Raw genomic sequence first — 14,713 nt, forward strand, 5'->3', positions numbered from 1 at the left:
AATCATTAAGTTTTTAAGGTTATAAAAGTAAACTTCTAATGATAAAATAATTTGAAAATGCTAATGTTGTAATAATTGAATGAAAAAATAAACACATCAACTAATAGCAATTAAATATTAAATTAGCCATATACTATATATAGTACATGATAAACTTAGCATCAAAATAGCATGGAGAGTAATTTTTCCCCTCCAACGTTAAAATTTGGTAATGATACACAAATTTTTCCGCTTCAATTGTCTAACCTCTATTGGAAGTAGACAGTTCCTAAAACCGAGTTTGGGCAACAATAAACATTATTGATGACCCGATTATTTTTATATCCTCAACAAAAACAAATGATAGCAAGAAGGTAAATAAAAATTTCAACTAAACCACACTTTTCAGCCTGAAAAAGTCCCACTGTTAAATATCAGTTTCAATTGACGTTTGCTATATACCTAGAGGCAGCCAACTTCCTCTCTGTTGTTGTCTATGGCAGTTGGCACACAAAATCTCTTACCCACATCTTCCCATTGCCATAACTCTCATACACAAAACCATCTTTTAGATGTCATTTTCGTTTTTCCTTTTACACACGGAGAGAGAGAGCGAGAGAGAGAGAGAGAGAGAGAGAGAGGTGGAGAGAAATGACAACGATGATGAAGGATATCTCAAGATTGAATATGGAAAGTGAAAAGGACACTTGAGATAATACCAAGTTTAAGAGCCAACGATTCTACTGGTGTTTTGATCAGGGCCAAGGGAAAATGCTATCTTGACCCGCCAAATATGGACCTCTCATAGTCATCAACCAAGATAAGGTGCATTAGATGATCTAAAGCACACCATTAACATGCAAGGATGACTTTTGGTTTTTTGTTTTCTCATGCAAAAATTGATGCATAACTTGGAAAAATTGATGCATAACTTGGAATCAACGTAATTAGGTAATCAACATACTTGTACAGTTATCTCAGAATAAGAAGCAAAACCCCCCACATAAGTATCTTTCATGACATAATTTAAGCAACTAGCTAGGCAAACCAGAATATCCACAACAATTCAGTGCTCCATATAAAAGCTTGAAAAAGACAAAAATGATATATCCACAACACTGGACAAGAAAATGAGAAGTCTTGAGAAGCTTCATGTCTCTTTCAAATGAATAAGCAATTCCACTTTTTTTTTTTTTTTTGGAATATCATCCGCAATGCTCATAGTCATAGATATCCACAAGGAAAAGGGAGATATATTTTTGGGATTTCAATCAAATTTGGAATTTTCAGAGGTTATAATGCTGGATGCAAATTTCACGAGGACCAACAAATGCAGAATTGGCAGATGAATAATTGAACATGGATTTATTGATTAGGAAAGATAATAGTACGTGTATTAACAAAATCACCAAAAAGAGGTAACAAAAGAAATGAATAAATTTAGCTTCCACTAATATAAATTAACAAACAAGTTCTACAAATGAAGGACTCAAGGAAGCAATGAATGGAAAAGAGAGAGAATTAGGGAAAAAATAATAATAATAAATTACATCTATTAAACGCAAAAAAGTTGCCCAAATTTTACCAAATCATGCGAAAGAGATAATCACCCAAAGCCAAAAAGCCCCAACAATGAGAAAATCAGAAGAATAACATCCATTTCCTTTTTCAAACGCACGAAAAATCAATGAACAAAAAAAAAAAGGAAGAAAAAAGCGCGGCAATCCAGATAATCTGTCAATGAAAGAGAGATAAGCGAGAGGTAGAAAAGCATGATCACCAAGGACGCGTCAGTTCTGATCGTTCGGACAATCCCTAGCCAAATGCCCTTCCTCTCCACAATTGTAACATCCTCTACTCCCTCCGCCGCCATATCCCCGACCACCGCCGCCAAATTTCGCACCACCGCCACCACTATAAACACCTCCGCCGCCGCCTCCCTGATAACAATCCCTCGCCAAATGACCCGTCCTGCCGCAATTGTAGCACTCTACTCCTCCATAGTACTCTACTCCTCCATAGTAGCCGCCGCCGCCGCCTCCGCCGGACCTCCCTCCTCTAGAGCCACCAAACCCTCCGCCATAGCTTCGGTAGCCACCGCCGCCTCTCCCCCTCCCACCGGACCCGGCTCCTCCGCCTCGGCCACGGCCACGGCCAGGCCCGGACAGACCAGATCTGGCGAGGCTCGCTACATCGACGGCCTTGGTGCGACCGTCGTCGCCGTGATCGATCGCGAACTCGACAGTTTGACCCTCCGAGAGGGTCCGAAAACCGTCGGATCGGATCGATGTCTGGTGAACGAAGAGATCTTCACCGCCGTCATACGGGGCGATGAATCCGAACCCTTTCTGAGCGCTGAACCACTTCACCGTCCCCATGGATCTCTTGCTCTCCGCCATTAATGGAAAAAGAGATAAAAAGAAAAGAGCGTAGAACTAAGATCTAGAAGCTAATTCTTCTTCTTGTTCTTCTTTTTATGTGACGAAATTCATCGCTTGGAGGAAGGTTCTTCGGCGATGGTGGCGTGGCTGGACTTCTCTTTGCTTTTTCTGATGCTTATTATTCGTTCCTTGCTTCCATCTATCTCGAAAGTCGAAAGTGTCAACCGTATAACTGTTTATGGATTGTGTTTGGTGGGACCCGTTGCTTTTGTGATCGGACGGTGGAGAGGCGATTGCTTTTTTCGATCTGAATGGATCTATGGTCTGGAAATGGGTTATGATTTTATCTGTATGGTGGGGCCCGCAAAGGTGTTCTGATCCAAATATGCTTTGGAAACTTTGCTGATGTCGGCTTATGAGACCGAGTTCTGACTTCTGACTGGACCCAAAGCCCACTTCGATTGCTTCGAATTCAGCAACAGTTCTAGCAAGAAATTTGAGGGTACACCCACCATTGGATAAGGTTATTTTTAATTGTTAAATTTATATATTTTTTAATTTTTATGTAATTTTATATATATTTAATAGATAAAAATTTTAGAATTGTCTCTAGTCCGCTCTTCGGATTGGAGCGACACTTCATTTTTTTTTAAATATATATTTAATAGATAAAAATTTTAGAATTGTCTCTAGTCCGCTCTTCGGATTGGAGCGACACTTCATTTTTTTTTTAAATATATATTTTTAAAATGTGTATATATATATTTTAAAATATGTATATTTTTTATGATAAAATATACAATATATATTAAAAAAAATATATACATTTTTAAAAAAATATACACGTTTTTTTAGATATATATATATATAAGTCCGCTCCAATCCGGTGTCATTAGAGACTTTACCTAAAAATTTTAATCTATTGATATATTAATTTACTTGAAAATGTGCATTTAATTATTTAAATCAATCAAACCAAACCATTAACCAATTGATTTATATTTTTATTTTGTATGTTTTGATCAGTTTGAAAGCTTGATGCCTATACTCTAACCACAGGAACCATTATATTTTCAAGTACAAAAGATATTATTTTAAGGTATTATTACAATATTTTTTTTATAAAAATTTAAATTTAATTTTTTTACTACATTATTTTTGTCTCATATACATAATTCAAATTATGTAAAAAAACAAACCCTAGTTTCTAAACACATTGGAATAAACTGAGAAAAAAATCAAAATTATAAGGTATTATTTTAATTAATCCTTTATTGCAGTTGTTGTCTAAAACTTTTTTAAGACAAATAATTAGTCTAAACCTACCAAACCAGTTACAGTAAAACCTATATAAATAATTAGAAATTGTCTCTGGTCAGACACTTGTATAATCGTGTATAAATTGTGTATATTTATACGTAAATTATGTATATTTACATGTAAAGTCGTGTATATTTAACATGAAATATAATAAATCAGTCAATATACATATTTTCATGCTATGTGTTCACTAATTGCTATAAAAAAACATGTTTTGAGGATTAATATACATTGTCATTTTTTATAACTTAACATACATGATTTATATGTAAATATACACGATTTACATGTTAATATACACGATTGCACAATTATACAAGTGCCATGTAAATATACACAACTTACTGTAAATATACACAACTTATACAAAAATATACAAGTGTCGTTCTGGTTAGGCATTTTCTAAGTGCCTGACTAGAGACCTTGCCTAAATAATTATTGTTGGAACTAAAAAAATATTATTTTAAAGAGGTTATTTATATATCGATAAATGAATAATTTATTAATTTATCAGTAAAGGAGTAATTTATTAATTTATGGGTAAATGTACCTTTTTTGGGCAAAATTCATGCATGAGCTATAAATAACAAAGATAATAGTATGTGGCCAAAAATTAATATGTGTATGTAGAGAATTGCAAAAGTTATCATGTATATTATGAAAAAAAAAAAAAAAATTGTTGTTATGTACATGCATAGAAGCTCAAAATTAATATATATTCTACGGTATAGAAATGCAATGGACGTTGAGCACCTTTTGAGTTATCCTAGTGAAAATGATGTAGTGATGGAATCACTTATGAAGAGATTATTCAAGGGATAATACGCCTGCTGATAATGATTATGATCTAGATAATAGTTGTGTTTTACTAATGTTTCTCAAAAGAAGTGTTTCAAGTAATAGTAACTTTTAATAACTACTTGCTACAATATGAAAAATATATACCAGATGATTTGCAAAAAAAATTAAAGACGAGGTTGAGTTCAATTTAGGTACAAAGTAAAAACAAATAACTTTAGATGCATATTTTATGAAAGAGTTGAATTGAGAAAATAGAAGTTGTCAAGAAAAACTTTGATATTATGAATTATATATGTTTTTTTTTGTCAACTATTAATTTATATTTTCCTTAGGATTTGAAAAAAAAATTATCGTATACATTTGACGAGATTATTAATTTAGTACATTAACTGAGACCGTAAGTTTTTATTATTTAAACAAGATTATTAATTTATCGAACGTTCATTTATAGAAATTTTAAAGTATACATTTTTTGACATCTCTACAATAAAAGCTAGATCGCTTCCAGGAAATAAGGAAGTAAACTAGAAACTTCCAACAAAATATTGACCAACTCATTTCTGGGTATTGATTTTTTACATAGAGCTTGAACACCTGTTGCAGCATCTGATTCCAGAGTTTGCAAAACGTCCAGCATCACGTGCCCAAAGTGGAAATAACAGACCACGAAATATAAGTGGAAAGTGGAAACTGATTAAAGTTAAATGAGAATTTTACCTGCTCGGCTTTATTTATTTTATTGATTTGAATTTTTAATTTTAAATTTTTATATTTAAAAATTTTTAAAAAATATTACATTAATTTTTTTATTACAGTTAAAAAATTTTAAAAAATATAATATCTCAATTTAAATTAAAAATTTAAATTACAAAATAAATGAGGTTTAAATTATTTATTTATTTATATACCTAGTACCTTATTCAGAGTTTATACCGCAAAAGATTCTCATATTTAAAATGGATCAAACGATTTTCAAAAAAAAAAAAAAGAGAACAACAACAACAAGAAGGGATCAAAGGCTATGAAAAAAAGTATTACCATCGCAGGATCAAACTCGGGACACCGATTCAGAGAAAAAAAAAAACTCAGGACATCGGTTTCAGCAACCAAAAAAAAAAGGACACCCGTATGACTAATTAGAATATTTACCACTATACAGCAAAATGGCTTGGTTGTGTTATAATAATTAAGTATTTGACTTATTAAAAATATATATTTTAAAAAATTTTATTATTTAATCAGATTTAATGTAAAATGTAGAAATATATAAATTAATGTTAAGAAAAATAAATAAAAAGAGGTTCAATGAGTATTTTTAAAAAAAGAAAAAAGAAGGAAATAAGCAAATACTTGAAATGAATTAAAATTAATAGGCTAATAGTTTACATAAGTTAATAAATATGCTAAATTACTGTTTTCGTCCGTAACTTATCTGGTTATGAACCATAACTTGATAAGTTATTGTCCATAATTCACGGTTTTTGTCTATAACTTGTCTGGTTATGAATCATACTTGACAAGTTTGTCCATAACTTATCTAATTATGAACCATAACTTGACAAATTATGACATATTAATTTCTATAACTAAAAATTGACCTATATACTTTTTTAAACTTTTCATATTGGTATATTTTTTACTATTTTCCTTTTAAAAATTGCTCATAATTCTTTAATCGTTTATTGGGCTATGCAGCTAAATTCACAGACTGTAACGGTGTACAAGAACCCCGCAGACTTGAAGAACTCGGCCGAGCCGCCTTGAAATTACTCGACAATGGCGGGTTTAGCATATTTTTATTTTTTCGGCCAAAAAAAAAAAATGCAAAACCGAGGTCATCAGCTCGGCTTGCGGTTTGACGTTTTTATTCTCCGAGAACCCCGACCCCAACCGAGTATTGCTTTCAATTACTAATGAATTAATCAGTTGCAACCTTTTATTTTCAAATGAATTAATGTGGGCTGTCATTGTGATGAGTCAAATGGTTAATTAAATCAGGCCACACTTGTTCTTCTCTTCCTCACTACACATGTTAGCCACCCTTTCCAATTCCATGATCACTTTCTTTTTCCCGTCACGTAAAGCATCACTTTTGTTTCTTCTTTCCATTTCTAACCTTTTCTAAAACCCTGATCGTCTTCCCTCTTAATTGCCGGTGTTCCTAACAGATGCTCCTCATCTAAGAACTCATTAGTTGCCATCTTTCATGGCGAAGACGTTGAACATGTCAGCTCGGCCTAACTTTTTGAGCAACTCCGGCCGAGCCCGGCCGATTTACACCCCTAACGGATTGTTTTGAAGAAACAATTCTTCAACAATCAGCCAATGTTGTAATGCTGCATATTGTCCCTAAAATTTATATATGAGAAAATTAGACAAACATATGTCCCTCTTAATTCCTTTTATGTTTTTTTTTTTTGTAGTGAAAAAAAAAAAAAAAAAAAAAAACCCTTCTTGGTTTCCTCTCGTGAAATTGTGGTCCTCTTAGTTGAACGCATGAAAGAAGAAAAAAATGGAAAAATAATTAGATAGATTGGAATGCGTGTTTCAGCCAATTCGTCTATTTAGTTGAATATTATATACGTAAACAAGTAAAACATATTTGAGGACAACAAGATATTAACATTACTAGTATAAAAATGAAGAAACAAATTAATTAAAATCATGATTCAACGAGTATTTAACCTAAATAGCATTCACATCAATAGTTTTTCTCTGTATTCATATCAATAGTTTTTCTCAATAGATGCTAAATGTTACTTAAATTGTTTGGAAATTGGGCATCTTTGAGTAAGGATGTCAATATTCCCCGAGAATAGTGAGCAATTATTAGGAATGGGGATGGGGACAAAGTTTAGTCTCCAATTTGTGGTGCGGTAAGAACGAGGGAAATACTCTTCATCCCGCCTCTGTCTCGATATTAATGTATTTTTTTTATGTAATTTTATTTATATACACATAATCTCTTAAAATTTTAAGTTTTTTGAACTATAATTCTTGAGCAAATGAAGGATAGTTTGCATTTATGTTTTTATGTTTTTAAACTTTTTCCGCTATACATTAATTATTACTTTTGGATTTAGTTTACAATATGTTAAGAATTTAATTTTTTTTTTCCTTATAAAACGTTTGATTTTGGTCTAAATTTATAATGAATTTTTATTTTAAGTTGCTATAATTTTTAAATACATAATCTTATATGATGAGGAATTATACGGGTATGGAGAAGACTTCTCCAATGGAGAATCCCCGACTCTAACCTCGCTCCTCCTTAAGCGGGAATGGAGACAGAGAAGGAGACAGTTTAGGAAGGCAGGGATGGAGATGCGAAATCATCCTCCGTTCCCACCCTGCCTTGTCCCGTTGCCATCCCTATCTTTCAGTTCCTTAAAGCATTGCCAAAATTTGACATTTATGTAAGAAAATATTCTCCAATCCACGGCTACACAATATCTTGCATTAAATTTGAAATATACTATAACGGATATCAAGTTTAGTTTAAAATATAACATAAGGTAAGCCATTATTTTTTTACTTGATAATACACTATAGTTATTTTTGAACGTCGTCCAATAATGCAAAATATATATGATAAAGAAATTTAAATATTATTATACATTGAAATTAAAATATCATTATTATATATCACATATCATATATAGTTTCGAAAAAAATCATGTATATTATCATCGACAGTTTAGCATTAGGAGATATTATTGTCACACACTGTGGTTTTGGTATCATAGCAAATATTGCTCATGGTTCAATTTAGGAGAAAAGGAAAAGCCAAAGTTGCATGAACAATTTACGCAATAATCAGCCACCAGATGGACAATGTGAGACTGATAGTTATAATTGAGGCCATAAATTGTCCTTTAATAATCCCCCTTTTTTTTTTTTTTTACTATTCAACAATAATCTCCTTTTTCTCTGGGAAGATTTGACTTCAATTAGAGGACATTAATCAAAAGCTGTGTTTTTCTTCCCTATTTAATAAAAATTATTCTTTTTTACATTGGGTCCCTAACTTTTAGACATTATAAAAATTATCCTTTATTACATTGGGTCCCTAACTTTAAGACTCTTTTGGCACTTGGGTTTTGAAAATTTAGACAATCGGATTTCAGTCTTACATTTTCTTGGTATTTAGATTCCCATTTTTTTTAAGGGAAAACTTCATATTATATTAAAGAGCTATAAACATCAATACTAACATGAATGACTCTAATATACGAGGAGACTCGACCTCAAACATAAACCAAAACCACTAATAATTTTAAACGAAAATACTAAAGTCATGTTCATTTTATCGATTCGAGTTTTGTTACAGTAAAAAACTCTAAAAAACAATCACATCTAATTTTTTTATTACAGTAAAAAACTCTCATATAAAGTCACATATCAACTCGAATTAAAAATTTAAATAAGTAAACTAAACGGCTCATAATAGTCTTTTTGGTTCATACGTTTAAATTAGTAATTTTTTATTCTAACATTTAAAATTTAAATATTTTATAAAAAAAATATTATAACAGAATTAAAATTATAAAATTTAAACACATCAAATAAACCCGCGGTAATGGAATAAATTTATATCAATAAGTTCAAACAATGAAAGTTTAATAGGCACACAATATATTGAGCATACATTTGACTTTTTTTAACGATACCTCTGTAATTGGTGGAAACTTCAGCTTGACCGAAATCAAGAGAAGGTGTTGTTTGGTTGGGAGATTCGTTACTTGATTCGAATCATGATTCGTGATTCGCTACAGTATTTTTTCTCACAATAAATACACGTAAATCAAAAATAATTCTAATAACATGATTTTAATTTATGAACCAAACGTCTCGTTATAACATAAAAGCACTCATAACATTGCACAGAACAAATCTAGCCCACTAATTAAGCACACAAACCAACCTCGAAGAGTGAGAAGACCACCTTCGTTATTACATAGCTCCTTCGCCTCGGCCACGGCCAAGCCCGGTAGGACCGAATTTGGCGAGTACAACGCGCGACCATCGTCACCATAATTGATCGCAAACTTGACGGTTTGGCCCTCTGAGAGGGTCCGACAACCTTCGGATCGGATCGATGTCCAATTGACGAAGATATCCTTATCTCCATCGTCGGGGGTGATGAATCCAAACCCTTTCTCTTCATTGAACCACTTCACCGTCCCCGTGTATCTCTTGCTCTCCGCCATTAGTGGAAAATGAGATAACAAGGAATGTTCCAGAAGAGCGTAGAACTAAGATCTAGAAGCTTCTTCTTATTCTTCTTTTCTTTTTATGTGACGATGTTCATCACTTGGAAGAAGGTTCTTCGACAATTGTGGCGTGGCTGGTCTTCTCTTTGATTTTCTGAGGCCTCTTATTTGTTCTTTCCTTCCATCTATCTGTTTATGGATTGGTGGGACCTAGAAGTTTTTGATCGTACAATGGAGAGGCGGTTGCTTTCTTTAATCAGAAGGGATTTATAGTTTGGGAAATGGATTATGATCTAGTCCATATGGTGAGGCCCAAACAGGTGTTCTGATCCGAGAGAAGTGTTAAGGTCATTCAGGCCGTTGATTTTATCATTTGAGTTTATAATTTAAGTTTTATTACAGTACAAAATTCTTAAAAATAGTTATATCTAATTTTTTTGTTATAAGAAAAAATTATTACATAAAGTCACATCTCAATTCGAATTAAAAATTTGAATCAACGAACTAAACGGGACATTATTCTGCAACTCTTTTGTTATTTTCTACATTCACTGTTAAATGCGTAGACTCTATTAACATAATATATCATTATTTAAGAGAGTTTTTCCCGTGTGACTAAAAAAATGGAACTACTAGAAGTTTCATCTTTTTAACCGTTTTCAATCATCATATATGTATTAAAAACTGTTTATTTTATATATTTTTTTAATCTTATTTAATCTTAATCAAATATAATAATAAAAAAATTAGTCATACTGATAGAATGGTTTACCAAAAATAGTCTCATTATTTAAACATAAAATGATATAATAAAATTTACATGCCGCTAATCCAAATATGCTTTGGAAACTTGTTGATGTCAGTTTATAAGACCGGGTTTTCAGTTCTGACTAGACTCAAATCCCACTTTAAAATCAGGAAAAAAAAAAATCAATAATTTTTTGTTAGTCGTCGTCTTTTCCTTTCAAAGGAACACTTACGCATCAGTTTTTTGTTTATTTATTTATTTACTTTTTTCATAGTTACTTGAAAAAGAAGAGAGGGAAGAAAAAAACGTGACAAACGAAATAAAAAAGGCCCCCTTTGGAGTCAAGAAAAGCGATTATGGACGAACTTTGTTTTTCCTCCTCATTTTTCTTTTCTCCGTACTTCTTGCGTAAGTAGTGTAAAATATAATGCTAGATTTTTTATCATTAAATTTTTATAATAATTATAACAATAATTTGTCTCCATAATTATTTTGCTCATTTTACAAGTCTAACAATTTAAAGTTATTAATTACCAAACACTTCAACACGATTTTTAGACATTATAGGTGTCAATTGGACCGGGCAGTTAATGGACGGCCCGACCCAACCTATTACAGTAGTCAATTCATCACGGTCCGGCCTTGTATTGTTATGGGCCGGACATGCCCGGCACGCCAGAAGGGCCTGGGCTGGGCCTCATGTTTGAGGCCTGCAGCCCAAGTACAACCCAGGCCCGCCAAGGCCCAGGCACGACCCATGCACGCCAAGGCCCAGCACGCGAAGGGCCAAGTACGGCCCAGGCACGCAAAGGGCTAGACCCACGACATGAAATTTTAATAAGGTTTGAGGCATTTTATGGCTAATTGGCCGACCTATGTTGTCCGGTCAACCAGTCATTTTCTTGTAATTATTCATATTAATTCAATAAAATCACTTTTTTTTTGGGCATATGATATATTACTTTTTTTTGTCATCAAAATTGAAATTAAAAAAAAATCCTAAAAAAAATTGTTAATCATAAGTGAAACTCAAGTGCATTAAGAAAATTAGGTAACATTGAGTTTAGACATAACAGAATTTTCTGAAAGCACTTAGGTTTTGTAATTTACTTATCCTAGAATACTGCACTCTTTTTTCCTTCGCTAAGGTTTTGTCCCGATCTCCCCGCGAGGTTTACTTGGCAAGATTTTTAACGAGCCAGTCATTTATGTGTACTTATTTGTATTATCTCAATTCAATAAAATCACATCTTTTAGGAACATATGATATATTTTCTTTTTTTTAATTAAATATTAAAAAAAATTTAAAAGGGCCTGGGCCCGGCCCTGGCCCTTATGGACTAAGGCCGAGGGCCAGTGCTGGGCCTGAGGGTTTCTCCTCAGGCCCGGCCCTGCACTGTGCAGGGCTGTGCTAGGCACGGCCCAGGCCCGCCACGGGCTTGGGGTTAGAAGGGCCGTGCCGGCCCAGCACGGTCCTTTTGACATCTCTATTAGACATTTAGCTGTAACAACTGAAAAAATTAAACATGTTTAATTATATTAATTGTGATATATTAATATGTCTAATATTGAATTTCTTAATTAACTATGTTATTAAGATTTTCTTAACATTACATTTTTAAGCTATTTCACGAAATTTTAATTACTTTTAGTTTTTATAATTTCACCCCCAAAATTTTAAAAATACACTTATTTTTTCTTTTTCTCTAAATACCATTTAATATATTTTTTTCCGCTTTTTCTTTTCTTTTTCTTTTTCCTTTCATTTTCTTTCTTTCTTTTCCTTTTTCTCTCTATCTTTCCTTTTTTTTCTTTTTTCCTTTCCTCCCGCTCCCCCTCCCCCCTCCCCCCCCCACCAAATCTCTCTCTCTTTCTTTCTTTCTTTTACTTTTCTCTCTCTTTCCTCCGTTTTCCTCATCGCCGGCCATCTTTCCTTCTCTTTTTCTCTAGCCGGCCACCCACTCTCACTCTCTCTCTGTCCCACATTCCTTTTCTCTCTCCCTTGCTCTCTCTTTCTCTCATTTTCCCCCTCTCTCTCTTGGGTGTTCCTGCCGAAGCAGGAAAAAAAAAAAAAGAAAAACAGAGGGAGCAAGGCTCCTCAGTCAATTTGAAGTAAGATTTTTTGAAAAATCCACTCTTGGATTTGAGTTTCTAACTTGAGATAGTGTGATTTTGATTATATTTGATGAATTTTGATTTAGGTTTAGATTTGGAAAAATTGTGGTTGAATTTAGGAATTTTTAGCTTTTGTGCACATGAAGTGTTTGAAAAATTATTTTAGCAATTTCCAATGAATTTATTTTGGAATTGAACTCAAAACACAGATTTTTGATATTTTTCCTATTGATTGTCAAACTATCAGCGCATTGCTGAAATGTTTTAAAAACTCGTTTTTAAAACAAATTTCAATGGGAAACCAAACTAACGGATTGAGATCTAATTTTCAAAGAACCCCAAGTTGAATTATGAGGTTGTTTACAAATTTTGAATTTGAGTGGAGGCACACTAATAGGAAACAATAATACATGATTGAATTAGATTCGTTTTAGAGGCGAGAACCAAATTTTAAAACATTGTTTTGATGACAAAGCTAGCGGCACTATCGGACGTGGAGCTTCAAGAATAGACAGTTGGACAACGTGAAGTTATCCATAGACTAAATTGTCAAGAGTTGGGATGTTCAGGTCCACATCCTTGTTAGCCAGTTAAATGATTTTGGCTTATGAAAACGTTTTAAAGATAAAAACGTATTTGATACCATTGAAATTTAAAGAAGAGTTTTAAGCAATATTTTATTAAAATGAGATATTTTAAGAAACGGTAACACGCTAATGGCTTAGAGATCGGGATTTAGACATCATATCCTTGGAGGTAGGTCCCGAAACCCGTACGGGCCACTACGGTGGTGATATTAAGGCTTTGTGACAAGGTAAGTGATTCATCTTAATCTTGAATTCACTTACTGTAAAACATAACTTAAGATTTATGATTATCCTCTTTATTTAAAGGATGTTTGGTTTCGAATGACATATTCGGGCCATGTATTTTGTTTATTGATTCAGTTTTTATAAAATTATATCATACTGGGCATTTCGCTCACTCTTTCTCTATTTTTAATGTATTAAACCCCTCCAGAGTTAGCGGTTTAGATTTACAGCATGGCAAGTGAATGTCAATGGCTTGAAGGCATGAGCTTCGAAGCGGTTCGTTTGTTTTGAATTTACAGTTTTTAATTCTGAGATGTACTGTATTTCTGTATATAAACTGTATTGGTCGACATTGTCCTAGAGTTGTACTATTTTTCTTAGATTTTATGGACTATTTTAGTAGTATTTGTAAAAGAAAGACTCCGGAGCAATATATTTTAATATATACTTTGTGAATATGTATTTTTCTTGAATTTCGTTGATTAATCTCATTTAATTAAACTTAATTCTGTTGGGAATAGTGTCCTAGAAGCATGAGATGTAATAGGATATTTATTATTTATTTAATAAAAGAGTTTATTCATTATTTTATGTGCACATATTTATGAATATTTTATGAATATCAATGAAAATTCCATGGTTATTTATGTAACCTTAAACATTGTATATAAGTGTTATATACAAGAGAATAATGTTTAAGGATAATAATCAAAAAGCAATGTTCATAATGAATTTAATTAAAGTTAGGAATCTTTAATTGAAACATTATTAATACATGTCATTCCCATTTAGAATGGAACGGTGTTATCCGCACTATTAATATAGCGAGATATTGAATGAGTGTATTTCGCATAATGAGATTATGTGGAACAAGGATACAGACACAATATGAATTTCTAATAATTCCGTTAAGTATAGAAATTCTAATTGAGTCTACCGATGGTCATATATAGGATGATCTTAATCCTGAGTCCTTAACAGACTCCTATTTATGGATTTGTGTCTTTTGATTTACTCGGTACGGATTCTGAGATCCTGAATCCTATTCCTTGTATTTTGGAGACATGATGAAGTAGGTAGCCGGGAATGTTATTACACGAGATGGAATCCATTCCTTCTTAAGAAAGAAGTAGATAAATAATTCTCTTGAGGGTTGATTCGGTACTTGGACCAGTAGGAGCTCCGATTCATGAATGTGTTTTATAAATCACTGTCCATTAGAGAATCAATGGTACTCAAGGATAAAGAAGTAATTAGAGAGGTTAACGGATTTTACCTAGCTCTAATTATGAATTATTTATGAAGGATTGATCTATATGCAATGACTATATCAAATGGACACTT

The 14,713-nt window shown here is 32.7% G+C and overlaps 1 protein-coding gene across 1 annotated transcript; it reads right to left on the reverse strand.

The window, feature by feature from the left end:
- Positions 1–1,534: 1,534 nt before the first annotated feature.
- LOC21403063 (glycine-rich protein 2) lies at positions 1,535–2,554 on the reverse strand. The gene has a single exon (XM_010093051.2). It carries the CDS (start codon positions 2,376–2,378, stop codon positions 1,770–1,772), a length of 609 nt encoding a protein of 202 aa, XP_010091353.1. The 5' UTR covers positions 2,379–2,554; the 3' UTR covers positions 1,535–1,769.
- Between the last annotated feature and the right edge of the window lie 12,159 nt (positions 2,555–14,713).

This window comes from Morus notabilis, unplaced genomic scaffold (assembly GCF_000414095.1).
Source record: "Morus notabilis unplaced genomic scaffold, ASM41409v2 Scaffold570, whole genome shotgun sequence".
NCBI lineage: Eukaryota > Viridiplantae > Streptophyta > Magnoliopsida > Rosales > Moraceae > Morus > Morus notabilis.

Bases quoted from the DNA above. Each gene is read 5' to 3' on its own strand.
- LOC21403063 (XM_010093051.2), bottom strand. From the start codon at position 2,378: ATGGCGGAGAGCAAGAGATCCATGGGGACGGTGAAGTGGTTCAGCGCT.